Raw genomic sequence first — 15,099 nt, forward strand, 5'->3', positions numbered from 1 at the left:
AGCCTTTGTTGGTATATGGGATCTGCCCGACGAATGGAATGGAGCAATTAGTGGACGAAGACAGGCCATGTTGGAAGTCGCGGCTCATTTGACCAGGCACTCGTTGTTTTGAAGAGTGTAACCGTCTTCGCACTCTGAGACTACACATCGACCCGACTGACATGTCACGGCGCCGAGTTTGGCCCCAGTGATTACCGTGCAGCTGATGGTGGACCTCGATTAGGTGAATGACTGAATGGAAAGGCGTGATCTGATGCTCACTTACTCCTCGGATGGCCCTTCTCCCTTTTCTCTACTCATGAACATCCCATACCTACAGCCACCGCACGATTCCAGCTCTTGTGAAGTGTCGAGACACTGTGTAAAATCGAAATCAGCTCTCACAAAAGAAACCATATACATCCCGATGTGGTCGAACAAACAGTCACTGACCTCAAAGGCGAGGCCCTCGCTGTCGAGCACACTACAAGCCGTGAGACCATCCGGGCAGAGTTCCCTCTTCTGCTTCCCTTCCTGAACACCTTTATATCTTTTTCTGACTGCCTCACTCGGTTGAGGGAAATGATTGTAGATGAACCAGGCACCGGGCAAGCAAGAGGTAGCTGATGTACCATACCAAGGATGATCGTCATGAGTGTAACATCTGCATGTGATTACATTCGGATCTTGTTGATCGTAGACTACTCCAGCCCAAGAGTATGGATTGCAAGTGGCGAAACAATCTCTGGCAGAGTTGACAAGGGTCCCGGGTGTTGTAGGGGTGAAGGCGTGACAATTATACCAGACAAACTGGTAAGCCAGCTGATAAGGTATTATGACCTAACAGTACATATGAGCAATTCAACCTCTTTTAGTCTGATCAAGTTGCCAGATGAGCCGGAGCTTACTGTCACATCTGTGGTCTCCGCAGTAGGGTCATGACACCCATCGATCATGTCTTTTGGGTTGGGCGCATCATCCACACAAAGACACCATAACTTGTAGCTAGGTGTGGTGTAGTTTTCCGTAAACTGATAAGAATACAAGTGGTTCTGTTGACCACAGGTAGTCTGAAGCATAGAGTTGTTCGTATGGTGAATTGCCGTACTGATCATCCTGAAGTTGGCTCAACTTACCTGGCAATCAACCCCAGAACCGGTGATATCAGATGGGAGAAACAGCCAGCATAGTTTGCAATTACCTTTCCGACCAACAGACAAGAAAGCAATACCAGGCAAGGAATGTTAGGGGTCATGCTGCAGAGTGGTCAATCGAAGATTAAGGATGTTCACTTATAATGGCTAGCAGTGAATAAGCAGGAAAGATAATAGGGAACATCTGGGAACATAATCTCAATAGAATCTTCACATTGCCTTCTCACTTCGTGAAAGCAGGTTCAAGTATCCAGATGTGTGCGATCTTTCACCATCATTTCCCACGACCTTTATGTACGCACACACGCCCACAAACGTATCGCCACAAAGGGAGATCTCATGACTCCCTGCAACAGTTTATCCAACCGGTCATCTCGGTCACCATCCGATCAGGAATGAATCAAGTGCTTTCTGGCAGGTAAATTAGACCTGAGTGCATACCATAGTAGAGCATAGGAAAGGGAGATAATTATCTGTCAATGTCATTCTCCATCATTCCGGTGGAGCTAAGTTTAAGTCAGCCCTTCCTTGGTGACACATTTGTCTTTCACAAGTACATAACCTTCCTCGCAAGTGAAAGCTAGGCATTGTCCGCTATGACAGGTGACACCGTTCCTCGAAACACCTAGGAGTGAGGTACAGCTGTAAAGTTTGAGTCAGATTTGCACTAGCATAAGAAGGGATATTTCTCATTCGATACCAGGTGAAGGCTTGGCACCCTCAGAGGTAAATTCGCCATAAGCGCAGCCACCACATGATTCACATGGATCAATAATGCAAGCACTAGAATGAAAAGAATCGTGAATAGGGATGTTGTTTAGCAGGTTTATCTGCCGTACCAGAGTGAAACAAGAATGATAAGAAGTCGACCTGATGATCAAACGAAAGATCCAAGGAGTATCCATGACATTGTATGTTCACATTCTTGAGATAGGACGGTCTAGGCGGGAAGCGAATAGTCGCAATGATTGGCTGCGGACTTACATCAATAGCTTGATTGATAAATCTATTTCAATGACGATCAGGCTTAAGTAACATCTGCCGATCACCCCCATCGAGAAACGCTTTTAATCTATCGAAGTGACATCCAATCTCATTTGCAAATATGACTGTTGTCTGTCGCCATGATTGGCAATACTTTGCATACGACGCTCGCGCAGCCAAACATATATTTTAATGAGATTACACAATATCTCAAGGACATGTCGCATAGGTAGTGATAAATTGTCCGTTTGGTACATACAGAGCGGCCGTGTAGTGAACCATCATCAATTGTGTGGCCTAGAGGTCCTGACTCACACATTCTCCATCTTTGAGCTCATAACCATCATCGCAGTCATAGACGTTGCAACGACCTTCAAGACAAGTGACACCATTTGGTGCTACACCGGGCAAAGATGTACAACTGTGCAAAATGCGTCAATTGATATCCGCAATGCACACTAGACTTACTCTACTCCTCCGGCGGTCGTGTTTGCCAACGGGGTGATGGAGCTGTGAACGCAACCACCGCATGATTCAAGCTCGCTGGTTGTATCAAGGCACTGTCAAAGTAGTCAGCTGCATACTTTCACGAAAGAGTCGTGTAGGAGATCCTCACTTCGTACGAGGATCCGCTATCAGCCAGTAAACATGCAGTAGAGCCAATTGGACACAGCCCATCCCGGTTTACCAATCGATGTTTCGCTTGTTGACGTTTGACAAAGGCACTTGGTTGGGACATATAGCTGAAGGTATTCCAGTTCCCCCAACCACAACCTGCCCTGGGTTCACCTAGCCAAACCTCGCTGTTTTCAAAACAGGCACAGGTGGCAGTGACAGACCGTCGGTGAGGAATAAGTACGGCGTAGGGACGGCCTTGTACTTGACAGTGAGAGACACACTGAAATATGTCGGTCACTTCAAAAGGGTTGAAGGCCGAGATCGGACTGTTGGGATGAACGCACGGGCCGCTGGACCATCCATTGATTCTAGTTGCCACAGCCACTACCTGATTGACCGGTACCGCTGTTGAGTCAGCTCATATTCGGCGGAGGTGAAGGCGGGGGCGATACTGACACTCGCGTCCGATTCGTCATTCAAGCCCGGAGAGCAGTAGTCATACGAATTGAGCAAGTATTCAAAGCTAGGTCGGGTGTTGGTACAGTAACACGATTCATAAATTCCCACACCACCATATTGACCCCATGTCCAACTGTAATCATATCCAACCTCCTGACACTATCACGATCGAGTTCGACCGAAGTACGAAGGGCAATAGCATCAACAGATGTTCCAAACACCATGTGAATATCAAAAGGACTGGGCTCACATTGCATGGGACTTCGGGGGGATTGGCTCCGCTATACAGGTATATACCTGTTGCCCCTTCCAGAATTGCTTCTCGATCGAAACATCCAACTCCGATTCCCCCGATGATAGTAGGAAGGAGAAAAATAGCAGCTACGGGAAACGTGCTCAGCATGATGGTTGGTAAGTCGGGCGCCAATGCTGTATTTCAGCGATAGAAATATAACATACGGTAGTCGCAGCCGGGAGAACCATATAGTAATAGCCAAAGTGAGCCATCAGCCAAGTCAGTTTCTGGGTCATGAGAGGTGAACTACTGGTGAGTGACCCGAACAATAATTGTTACGCCGATCTTCTTTGCCAAGTCAGATCAGCATTCTCAAAGTCTGACTTCTGTGGGTCGTCTATGCGTATGCAACCAATGATATCATAGCCATCAACATGATCTGCAGGCATCTGACCATCGTCTTGACCAGCATGTTCGTCGGATGTCTTCAGGAGGGCTGGTGTCAAAGGAGTTGAATTTTGATAAGTGAATACATAGTTCGTGCAGGGGCTTGTAGAATGATGTAAGGAGGATCATCTGATGTCACACTTACGTCTGTCCTAGAAAGCGCAGTCTATTATGTTTGTACAGGTCAACAGTGCAGTATGGAATGACTTGATGATTCGAGGGGGTTCCAGTGCGGCCTAGAGTCAGTCACGGGATTGATGTTGATTGACGAGTATGGAGAGGAGAGACATGCAAAGCTTGTTTCATATGTACGCCGATGAGCGTATGCTTGCGCCCAGATACCCGAAATAACTCTTGCTGAAGACATTGTGAACGAGAACGAAAGAATGGGTCATATGAGGACGATCAATTGGTCAACTGACCGAACAACCGATGAGGCCAGCTTGTGACCATTCTTTTCAACGACTGTTTGTTTGTGACTTATGACAGTGACATGCGAACATCAGTCTCAATGTGACCATGCTGGTGACATGTTAGGAATAATAGACTTACATTACACGGAACTTCCGGTACTATGGGTCGATCATACAAGTATACACCCACTGCCCTTTTCAGGATTGCTTCTCTACCGAAGCACCCAACGTAGATTGGACGTGCCTCGGCTTGAGCTCGGACGAAAGTGAGTGGAGTGCAGAGAAGAATGGCCAGAATGGTCTTGAATAACATGATAATCGAACGTATGCTTGTATATCTGTGCGGTGTATATTGAAATGTGTGAGAGTGAAACGTAAAAAATACACGGTCAATTCTAGGGAGCTCAGGTTTGACATTGCCGATGTAGCGCTCTTATCCAGGTTATCTGACTTGATTATGGGCAGCTGCTTTTGGGGTGTAATTCATCTGATCGTTCCTCATTGCATGGAACCGAATAGAGCATTCGGGGAAGAAATCACAATTGCTCGGATAGATCTGCTCCAGAGTGAGGCTGATTATCAGAATACAAAAATGCTGTACACTAGGCGCTAATCATTGCTCCAACCATCTGTCATACATGTCGCAAAATGACTCATCATTGAAATACCTCAAAATTGATCGGCATGAAAGTAGAGACATGATGTGCATAAATGATCATACGGTTGCAGAATATACTACTCTCATGGATCGCCCTTCAGGTGACCTCACCGGCCTTGTTGGTCACAATTCTTTTCGCACACATTGCTGATCAACAAGAAGATATCCAGCTTCACAGTCGAAAGCAACACATCGGCTCTCGAAGCATGCGACGCCGTTCGCAGTAATTCCGGAGATTAAGGTGCAGCTGACGACGTAGATTAGCAGGATACCACACAACATTTATCATATCTTAAAAGGCTTCACTCACTCCACACCAATGGGGAGCCTAGAAGAGGCGGAGTCATAAGCGATTCCCATTTCACCGCGAATACATCCACCGCAGGATTCCAATTCATGACTAGTATCAATACACTAAATCTGTTTCAGCTTCATTGACACTTTGACATACTTTGACATGCAAACCAAGACCACATACCTCGTAAGCCTCGTCGCTCCCCTCGGGCACACGACATGCCCGTTGACCTTGCGGGCACTTTTGAGAAAGACCCTCTACCTTCAACCTATGTTGATCATCCTTTCGCCTCCTGATAACTGCAGCGCTACTGGTAGGTGGCGCGATCTGTCTGTACGGGACCCACGCTCCTGGGCTATTACAGTCAGTCACAGGTTGATTGAACCAGGTCTGGTCGTTATCAGCGCATCTACAGTGGGCAGGACTTTGGGTCTGGGCGAAAGTCATAACGGCGTATTTCCAGGTCGAACACAGCTCAAAGCATTGGTAGATATCGGTCACCTGAGCTCCAGGGTTGGGAAACGGAGCGGTGTGGCAGTTGTCATCGTAGTGCGATTGGAAACTAGTCTGTTCAGTCATGGCTGTGACCTAATGTGCTGTCAGCTTCCTATACGATCAAAGCTAAGATATGGCTCACGTAGATCCCAGACCCCCCCGACGCGCAATCACCATGGCGATATCTGTAATCTGGCATGAAGTCGCTACAGATGCAAGGTCCGGAGTTATAAGTGGTGGCAGACGTGGAATAGGCATAGAGGCTTCCATGATCATAGCAATAGACCATCGAAAGTCTCAGCAACATGAGCGGTCAATTTGTATCAATCATGCTTACATCGCACCAGCCATCGTCATAGTCCAGGGGTCTCCATTTCTGGCCTTGCAGTATTTCTTCTGTAAAGCAACCAACAAGGGGATACGACCAGTTGGGGGACACCTGAGCGATGACGCGGAATAAGGTTAGGAAGAGTGAGAGTAAGATGGCAAGCATGCTGAAAGATAGTACTCTATGGGGGAAAGTATTGTGATCCTTCAGGAGTTTTGAGATTGATCAATCGTGGCAGATACTGTATCACGCTCTGTTATTTGTTTGTTGCTCGTTACGATTCTTATTAATGTAACTTTCTTGCACCGCTTGTGCTCGGCCGTCCGTCCTCAAAAAATCATATTTCTTTAGCGGCTGTAAGCTTATTCGCATGCCAAACGATCTCTCAGACGATCACGATAGAAAGTCATACGATAGATGAACAATCACCCTCAATGCAGTTTGAGATCAGCAGTAAGCAAGATCTACACCATCAACATGCGTAATCACCTGACCTATACTCGAGTACCGGTTGTATCAGCAGACATAGCTAGATGGTATGAATAATGTTCCGACTGTCCACTTCAAGCAATAAATCAAATGATGGAATCGTATAGTGCGGACAAACCCATGGATTATTTCTCAAATGATGCATAAAGTGGTGTGTATAGTCTTGGTCAGGCGAGACAAGCGAAAAATCATATTGCGTCACACATTCCTTCGTGTAATACAAATCCATCCTCACACGAGCCAATTATGCATTGGCCTCCTACACATGTGATGGTATTGATGATGGCATTCTGGATGTTGGTGCAGCTACTTACATATCAGTTGGATTATCTCAGTCGGATGAGGGAGTATGTCTCACTCAAGGCCTAATGTCGGTCGGCTCTGGCCCCCAACAAGATCCGCTTCATATGGCCGTACAGACAGCCCCCACATGACTCGGGATCGATATTGGTTTCGATGCACTGTGTGGTAACTTAGGTTCAGAGTCCTCTTCGCAAGATGAGTTCATTCAGTGACAGGAAACGCACCTCATACCCTTCACTTGAGACCAAAGGGAGATTACAAGCAGTCAGGCCATCCGGGCAAAGTTGTTCGTTCTTGCTGATACCCAATCCAGCCCGACCTCCTTTAGCGAAAGAACTGGGCTGGATGGTCTGCTGATAGATATACCAAGCACCACGATTGCATGGTACGTAGTGTTCTCCAGACCACAGCTCGTCGGTCAAATAGCAATGACAATAGCCACCTTCACCATCTGCATATAATGCCATTCTCGCGTATCTGTAGGAGGCACAGGAAGAGAGGCATTGGAAGATATCATTGATTTGGTAATCGAGGTCCGGATTTCCAATTCCGGGGTAGCACGCATCGAAAGTGAAGGGTGCCAGAGGTGCTAATACCTTATCACAAGGCAGTTCCATCAATAACGATACGTGAAAACAGAGCTGGATACTTACTGCTACATCTCCAGGTGTGGAAAACCCAGGATCGCAAGTGTCAGGTCCAGAGCTGAGAAATCGGTAGCTGGGCGCATCATCCGAGCAGAGGCACCATTGGTCGTAGCCGAGACCGTTACGATATTGATCATATTCGTATGTATAGGTTTTGCCTTCGCGAACGCAATTGGCCTATAGCATCTAACCTGGTCAGAGGAGAGGACAATGTATACGAGCTTGAAAAGATTAAGTATGGACTTGCGAGACAGTCCACCGGAATCATCCCTGGTTGCAGTCCTCCAACTTGACCTTTGAGTACTTCAGGATATGAGAAACATCCCACTAAGTCGGAGGCGGAGGTCAACCCAAGAAGGGATGTGATCCAGAGTACCGGTAACATCGTAAGTACACGGCTTTCCGCTTCAGTGTCCCAAGTATCTGTCGAAGAAGAATGTTGCCGTCGCTGTGGGCAGTGAGTGAGTGATGTCTAGTAGGAATAGGATAAACTTCGAACACTTGCTCACATGCTGAAGACCAGTGGGATTTTCAAGGTATCATCTCAGAAGCATCCTGTAGAAAGGAGAGGATTGTCCAGCAGTGATCTGTGCTTGACTGTTCTTAGACACTCAGATTGATCAAAGGCGATCTCGTCACAGGATCTTCTCTACTGTCATCTGCTGAAAACATGTGTATTATTCATAAGTAGTGTACCTATACACATGCCTTGGCATCAGGCTATCCTGATTATTTCCCGTACTGTCCGTTTTGTCGATCTCCTTAGGTGATCATCTTTATTTACCTGCCTCCATGCAGCTTTGATCGATCAGATCATAATCGTCGCCACAGCCGGTCATCACGCATCGACCTGAGCTGCAGGTAACACTATACAGCGTAGTACCAGTCAATGCGGTGCAGCTACGCAGCATCAGCATCCAGTTCAAGAACTACATAACTAATGCTCACTCTGTCCCTTCAAGACTGTCTACCACACCATATTGTCCATGCATACATCCACCACAAGATTCGGGATCCAACTCGGTGTCGAGACACTAGCACACATGTGTACTGTATCAGCATGTAGACATGCAACTATGATATGTGAAACTCACTTCGTAGCCTTCTGCCTCTTCTAGATTGCAAGCGGTCATTCCTAAAGGACAGAACACCTGATCCTTCCTATCTTTGATATCCAATCCCCCACGGTCACGGGGTTGCCTTTTGGCGAATCCACTAGGCTGAACAGCTCGTTGGAAGATGTTCCAGTCGCCAAGATGACAGGTAGTCCTTGGTTGGTTTGCCCAACGATCATCGAGATCGAAGCAGGAACAGTATCCTTGGGTTTCACCGGCTTTGTAGACCAAACTAGCATACTGGTATGATGAACATTCAGCGAAACATTGGAAGACTGTCGAGACTCTTGTCCCAAGTTCGTTGGTGCCAGGGGACTCACAGCAATATGTGAAAGTGAAAGGAACAAGGTGAGCGCTGACCTAAGTCATCCGTCAGCATCACTGTGAAGAAATTCTTGCATACCGTTCCGGTCAGAACAGATACTCACCGAAACATTCCCCGGCTGAAACGAATTGCTCGGTTCACAATTATACCACCCATCTTCGATGTACTGGAAGTCTGGGGGAGAGTCGGTACATAAACACCATTGATCTATACCGACATCACCACTCCATCTATCGTATTCGTAGGTATAGATTGTTCCTTGTGTAGCGCAATAATCCTATTTGCAGTAAAAATGAGCGGTGAGTTGAATCGAGTCCAGAAAAGCATCAGGAGATCGTGCTCACCGGACAGCTCACAGAGAAGATACCTTGCTGCACGCCTTCTTGCCCATTCAGTACTCCAGGTCGGAAGAAACAGCCAATATAGTCATAAGCAAGAACTGTATTGAGAAAGAAACCCAAAAGGGCCACACATGTAAGCATGGTGTGCTGGTAATGTAGCTTTTGGGTCGGGAAAGGCAAATCGATGCGAAGGTTGAATCCCCTAGCAATTGGTGCTTCGAAAAAGTCCTCGGGTACTGTATACTAACAAAGACGATGACTGGTCACCTGGGCCGTTTGGCGAGCAAGGCGGGCTTGATGAGCAACTGTATTGAGGGGTTGAAAGGATGGATTATTTGCCAATCTGATTGATGGATGATTGGACCGGCTGATTGACATTGCATCATGAGATACATGCTGTACGTCGTGATCTTTTCCCAGCCAACATGGACATAGCTTTCCATTGAGAGGCTACTTGAGGGTGTTGGGTTTTGGAGAGTTACATGAGAAGCCAAGTCGATCATGTGTTTCATCGAAAATATTCTCACTATCACCATGTACCGGATGCCACAGCATCACCGTTGAGCTGTACGAAACGGATGCAGGATCTGTCTACGCTGTCATAATGGATCCTCACGGTCGGGACAAATTGGCTTCCCACAGCGGAAAGTTGACATCAAAACAATATGACTGCATTTGTCCGACTCTTCGCAGATTTGTTTGTGGGTCAAGCTCAAATCATAGTACGAGCTATGCACAAAAGAGATAGTATACTTGCCTCGATATATACTGCACAATATGAAGGACATGTCAATGGGCTAACCACACACCATTTAATCTTTTCAGGACATGGACGGAGAGCAGGATTGGTCGACCAACACGTGACCTTCTGCACAGCCTAGCAGAACGCATTTACCCGCTTGGCATGTCAGTGCCGATATAGTAGCTCCAGGGATTTCCGTGCAACTGTCATGGAAGCGGCACTGTCAGAACGTTCACCATTTGAGTTGGCTCTAAGCTATCTCGTACTTACTCTTTGCCCAAACCAGTGTCTGCATCTACACCATACTCTCCATGAATACATCCGCCGCATGACTCTGGGTCCATATCGGTATCAACGCACTATTAACCACTTTAGCCAATATATAACCGAGAACCTTTGAGAAGCCTGCACTCACTTCGTATCCCTCTTGACCCAATTCAGGTAAGTTGCAGGCCGTCAATCCAGCCGGACAGAAATCCTTCCTCTGATGTTCACCTACCATATTTTGTCTCTTGACAAATCCACTGGGTGATGAGTATATTGTATAGACATACAGATCTCCGAAAGAACAGTTGGAGGGAGTTTCGCCACTCCATTGATCTGTATTGTCGTAACATGTGCAAAATAAAAGCCTTCTCTCGCCGGACCATCGAAAAACATAGTGGCGTAAGAGGTATTGGAGCACTTTAGGAAACAGAAGTCCACTTCACTGAAAGGTCTGGTATCTGTTCCCCCTTGGTGTCCAGGTCCTGGATAACATCGATCAAAGGACCAAATGGGATCTGCTTTCCATACCTATTGTAATCGGTCAGAGATAGTCACCACCCGTGGAGCAGGTGGATTGGGTTGCAAACAGCACTCACAAAAGTATTCCCGTCATCGGGAGAACACTGATCACCGACTAAGTAGTTATAGCTAGGTGCGAATTCGGCACAAGCACAGTGTCGGGTCACCCCGATTGCACCGATCGTATCATGTTCGAACGTGTATTGTAAGCTCTGAGCTGCACATATGGCCTATGGTGAATTTGTTTTATGAGATGAGCACGGATCCTTGGTATGGGTAGATGCCTTTACTGTCGAAATCCAAGCAGAGTATGCACTTACTCTACAGCTCTGTGAAGTTTGAATGATCTGCCACTGGAGATTCATATCTTCTGAGGCTTGGGGGGTGAAGCAGCCGATATAGACGTCAGCCCAGACATAGCTGAGGAGACCAAGCAAGCCGGCGATCTCAACAAACATGTTGGTAAGGATCTAGAGCTGGGATTAATTAGAGGATGAGCAGGTCTAAAATAGATTTGAAAGAGCGAAGGAAGAGGGCGTTCCACTCTGTATCTCTTTGTATTTATATATGCTGCAGGTAGAGCACCTCATTAGTCCGTCTTCAGCATGTCGTACCAGTAACCAGCCTAAGGGATACTATGGCACCTGTGCAGAGGCCATCATGGCCGGATGGCAACGCCGATCACGCTGCTAGTCTAGCTGAAATAGGAAGATATAAGCTCAAATGTCAGCGGTTCTTCGCATACCTCGGGGAGCCGATCAGCTTGTGATGGGTCTTCCTTTGGAGCAAGACGACGTTGCTTAAGCGAAGTAAACAATGGCATATTACATGATGATATTGATTTCTGTTCATACGGATTAGCCACTTTGAGATTGTTGTCGGGCTATTCGGAGGAGATCGATACACATCCTCCGTCTCTCAAGCTAAAACCTGTTTCACAAATTGACGTTACACATTTGCCATGGTGACAAGAAATGTCAGAGAGGAGCTTTCCAGGTATGGCAGTGCAACTATGTCAATCTGTCAGTCTATACACGAGTAACTTTGATCTATGAAGACTCACTCTGCCCCTCTGGAACCCTTTTGTGTTCCGAATTCACCATGAAGACAGCCACCGCATGACTCAGCATACATACTGATATCAATGCACTGTCATCAAAGTCAACTGTGACTATTTGACCCACGTAAAAGAGATATATGTATACTCACCTCATTTTCATTCCCCAAGCCAGGGATGTTGCAAGCGGTCAAGCCAGCAGGGCAGTACTCCTCTCTGTCTTTCTCGCCTAAGGACCGGTGCCTTTTGACGAAACCACTAGGCGTTGTACTTCTGATGTAAACATACCAATCTCCGTAAGCACAACCTCAAAGAGGGCGGTCCCTCCATGGATCAGCGGTGTTGTAGCAGGTGCAATATCCCTCAGCCTCGAATCCGACACGGGTCAAGTACAAGGTGGCGTAACGGCTATCGGAGCACATCGAGAGCAGTCTTCTTCTATGTTGTCAATCTGTTGAGCGGAGCCTCCGGGAGATCCGGGGGATCGATAGCAGGCATCGTATGACCAGATACTATCTGCCCTCCAGACCTACGTAAAGGTTTTGGGGATGATCACCATTGTAACCGTCTCATGATTGCCTATGTAAGCATATATAGGATGGAAGACGACGTACACCGTACTGATCAATGGCGTCTGGATGACAAATCTCTCCGCCCATATGCCGATAGTCAGGTGCTTTGTCTGAACAAGCACATCGTCGGGTGAACGTCACACCACCTGTGGTGAGAGCGTCAAGTTGATATGTATACACTCGATTCTCCGAGCGGCAGATCGCCTGAATCCATGATATCAGCATGTGTGGAGGAGGAAAGCGATATGCTGCTTACCCGACAATCGTCAGTGGGGCCGAGAGAGTGCCACTCGGCGTTCAAGCTTTTAGTCACACCAGGTAAAAAACATCCAACATAAACTTCGGCCATGGCGAGGCCTATAAAAGAGAGAGTGACGAGGATATGGTGTAACACGATTGTAGAGACTGATTATGTCCGTAAAACTGGATGCGAGAAGAACGAACGAGCTATCAGACAACGTAAAATACCTCTTTTAGGTTCTAGCTTATTCATCAGTCGCGGCATGGAGGTACTACAATTGTCACCTGCTGACAGCCCGGATGTTACTTGAAGAGTTCGATCGTTGCATTCATCGACGATCATGGCCAAGAGAATCCAAGCGGGCCGTCCTGTGCACCACATGACTTGCCATTGATGCAGAGATGATATCTTTATCCTTATAGCTCAATCATGCATTGAACACAAAGACAGATCCACCCTTCGGGCCAGCCGGGCAGCTTGGCAAGTGTCGATCTTATCAGCCAAGAGCATGCATGAGTATATCCTTAGTCAAGTCCCAAGATATCAATAGATTACATGTTATCACCCCAATCATCAACAAATATTGTTCATCTTGATTCCCCGTCTGGCTATTCGGTTATCACTGGCACGCAATGTCCATTCGACAATCGATAATTGGATTCGCAGATCATGGCCGTACATCTACCCGACATACATGTAACTCCAGATGGAGATGTTCCAGGCAAGATAGTGCAGCTATATTGGTGTATCGTCAGCTAATCACCCAGAGCTAAGTGGCTTCAGCTAACTCACTCAACTCCCGAGGCAAGTCCCTCGATCTCATTTCGATGTGTACTAAACTCCCCGTGTAAGCAACCACCACATGATTCTAACTCGGTATCGGGATCGATGCACTATTCGATGATGTCAGTAAGCTGAATACCAAGAGGCACGCTAGACCCTACAATGGCGTTCACGGCTAAACATTCAGCTGTACTCACTTCATAGCTCAGTCCCTTGCCATCCATGATATTACAAGCTTTCTTTCCATCAGGACACAAGGTCCACTTAACTTCCTTGACTTCCACCTTCCTCCTTTCCCTAGCTTTTCGTCGAACAACATTCGAAGGTTGAGTCTCCCAGAATTTGAATTCGTAAGGGAAAGCGACATTGAATCCGCAAGTGGTGGGAAAAGTCTCTTCCCACCATCTGAATCCCTCACACCAGCATCCGGAAGGGTTTGAGTTATCGTCATAAACCACCAGAGCATATCGTGTACAGATTGAAATACATTCCAGAGCTGTCGTGACTGAATGGAATAATGTGGTACTACCGCTGCTGATGCCCCAGCACACACCGTTTTCCCCTCCTGTCCATCGCCATCGAGGGACATTGGCGGACACCTTGATGTGATACATACATCAGTTGTAGCCAGCGATGAGGTACATCAAAGAGGTGCTTACAGATACGACCGAATTTTCCTCAGCTGTACATAAAACTGAATCACCAACCATATTCACCACAGAGGGTGCATCGTTCGAACAAAGACAGTATTTATCAGTGCCGCGTTCGGCTGAAGGTTCGAAATGAGAGTATGCGTAGAGCCAATCCGAAGCGATACAATGGAGCTGGGTTTTATCAAGGTCAGTCTAGCTTCCAATGGTCGACAGTAAGTCGATTGACTCACAAAGCAATTCACATCGCTGGAAGACATGGGTTCCATGGATGTCCCATTGAGGACTTCGGGATAAGAGTAGCAGCCAATGAATACCTCATCAGCTCGAATGACTTCAAGAGCGAAGAGCACTAAAAATGTTATAGTCGAGGAGAGCATCATCGCGAGAGATTTCTGTCTGGCGGCAATATCGGACTTTAACGATTGTGCCAAAGAGAACGAGGGTTATCTTGTAGTCACCTAATCGGTATTTAATGATGAAGGAGACCAATGTAAGATCATGAGTGAATGAGATTGGGAGTTCAATTTCTGGCCCCACCATAGCTGTAACACCGCTTTCATCGATGATCTTTAATCGTCTGCCAATCAGACCGAAAATCACTCATTTGGACAGATCTGCCCGCGTTGAACTGAGATTGATCATCAATACACTTATCTGTCTGTCAATATGTTATGGCCCTTGATGATTGGGTATCGATCATTGCCTGCAAGTTTCCTGATCACACAAGTGGTCATGGCTGGCTTTTGTCTCTGCCATGTACGGGGGAATGAGATGGGGAGACGGAATCAAATTTCGACCAGGAATTGCCTCCACCTCGACTTGAGGATTGGACGACTGAACTCAACTGACTTGCTCGAGATGTTCGATAAAACTACCATTGATCTTACTGCAAACCTCCCATACGACATCACCAACGCCCCACGAGCTACCCCTAGCGACCGAGTAGCTCGCCAGGATTGACATACAACGCTTCTAGGTAA

The 15,099-nt window shown here is 46.9% G+C and overlaps 7 protein-coding genes across 7 annotated transcripts; all 7 read right to left on the reverse strand.

The window, feature by feature from the left end:
* Nucleotides 1-84: 84 nt before the first annotated feature.
* V865_008475 (uncharacterized protein) lies at nucleotides 85-1,094 on the reverse strand (the record flags this gene model as incomplete). Its single annotated transcript, XM_066232210.1, has 4 exons — nucleotides 85-202; nucleotides 266-357; nucleotides 433-819; nucleotides 888-1,094. The coding sequence occupies 4 exons, from the start codon at nucleotides 1,092-1,094 to the stop codon at nucleotides 85-87; spliced, it is 804 nt and encodes a 267-aa protein (XP_066088307.1).
* Nucleotides 1,095-2,414: 1,320 nt separating this feature from the next.
* On the reverse strand, nucleotides 2,415-2,856 carry V865_008476 (uncharacterized protein; the record flags this gene model as incomplete). The annotated part of the gene is made up of 3 exons (XM_066232211.1): nucleotides 2,415-2,538; nucleotides 2,586-2,677; nucleotides 2,734-2,856. The coding sequence occupies 3 exons, from the start codon at nucleotides 2,854-2,856 to the stop codon at nucleotides 2,415-2,417; spliced, it is 339 nt and encodes a 112-aa protein (XP_066088308.1).
* A 2,214-nt stretch (nucleotides 2,857-5,070) lies between these two features.
* On the reverse strand, nucleotides 5,071-5,821 carry V865_008477 (uncharacterized protein; the record flags this gene model as incomplete). Its single annotated transcript, XM_066232212.1, has 3 exons — nucleotides 5,071-5,194; nucleotides 5,258-5,361; nucleotides 5,426-5,821. 3 exons carry the CDS (start codon nucleotides 5,819-5,821, stop codon nucleotides 5,071-5,073), a joined length of 624 nt encoding a protein of 207 aa, XP_066088309.1.
* A 921-nt stretch (nucleotides 5,822-6,742) lies between these two features.
* V865_008478 (uncharacterized protein) lies at nucleotides 6,743-7,889 on the reverse strand (the record flags this gene model as incomplete). The annotated part of the gene is made up of 6 exons (XM_066232213.1): nucleotides 6,743-6,860; nucleotides 6,913-6,919; nucleotides 6,985-7,015; nucleotides 7,082-7,453; nucleotides 7,511-7,681; nucleotides 7,752-7,889. 6 exons carry the CDS (start codon nucleotides 7,887-7,889, stop codon nucleotides 6,743-6,745), a joined length of 837 nt encoding a protein of 278 aa, XP_066088310.1.
* A 391-nt stretch (nucleotides 7,890-8,280) lies between these two features.
* V865_008479 (uncharacterized protein) lies at nucleotides 8,281-9,426 on the reverse strand (the record flags this gene model as incomplete). Its single annotated transcript, XM_066232214.1, has 5 exons — nucleotides 8,281-8,404; nucleotides 8,453-8,538; nucleotides 8,599-8,979; nucleotides 9,048-9,221; nucleotides 9,289-9,426. 5 exons carry the CDS (start codon nucleotides 9,424-9,426, stop codon nucleotides 8,281-8,283), a joined length of 903 nt encoding a protein of 300 aa, XP_066088311.1.
* Nucleotides 9,427-10,106: 680 nt separating this feature from the next.
* On the reverse strand, nucleotides 10,107-11,271 carry V865_008480 (uncharacterized protein; the record flags this gene model as incomplete). Its single annotated transcript, XM_066232215.1, has 6 exons — nucleotides 10,107-10,230; nucleotides 10,298-10,386; nucleotides 10,443-10,522; nucleotides 10,582-10,822; nucleotides 10,891-11,043; nucleotides 11,134-11,271. 6 exons carry the CDS (start codon nucleotides 11,269-11,271, stop codon nucleotides 10,107-10,109), a joined length of 825 nt encoding a protein of 274 aa, XP_066088312.1.
* A 2,020-nt stretch (nucleotides 11,272-13,291) lies between these two features.
* On the reverse strand, nucleotides 13,292-14,499 carry V865_008481 (uncharacterized protein; the record flags this gene model as incomplete). Its single annotated transcript, XM_066232216.1, has 5 exons — nucleotides 13,292-13,418; nucleotides 13,476-13,576; nucleotides 13,664-14,065; nucleotides 14,126-14,290; nucleotides 14,350-14,499. 5 exons carry the CDS (start codon nucleotides 14,497-14,499, stop codon nucleotides 13,292-13,294), a joined length of 945 nt encoding a protein of 314 aa, XP_066088313.1.
* Nucleotides 14,500-15,099: the final 600 nt, after the last annotated feature.

Source organism: Kwoniella europaea, chromosome 3, assembly GCF_036810445.1.
Source record: "Kwoniella europaea PYCC6329 chromosome 3, complete sequence".
Classification (NCBI taxonomy): domain Eukaryota; kingdom Fungi; phylum Basidiomycota; class Tremellomycetes; order Tremellales; family Cryptococcaceae; genus Kwoniella; species Kwoniella europaea.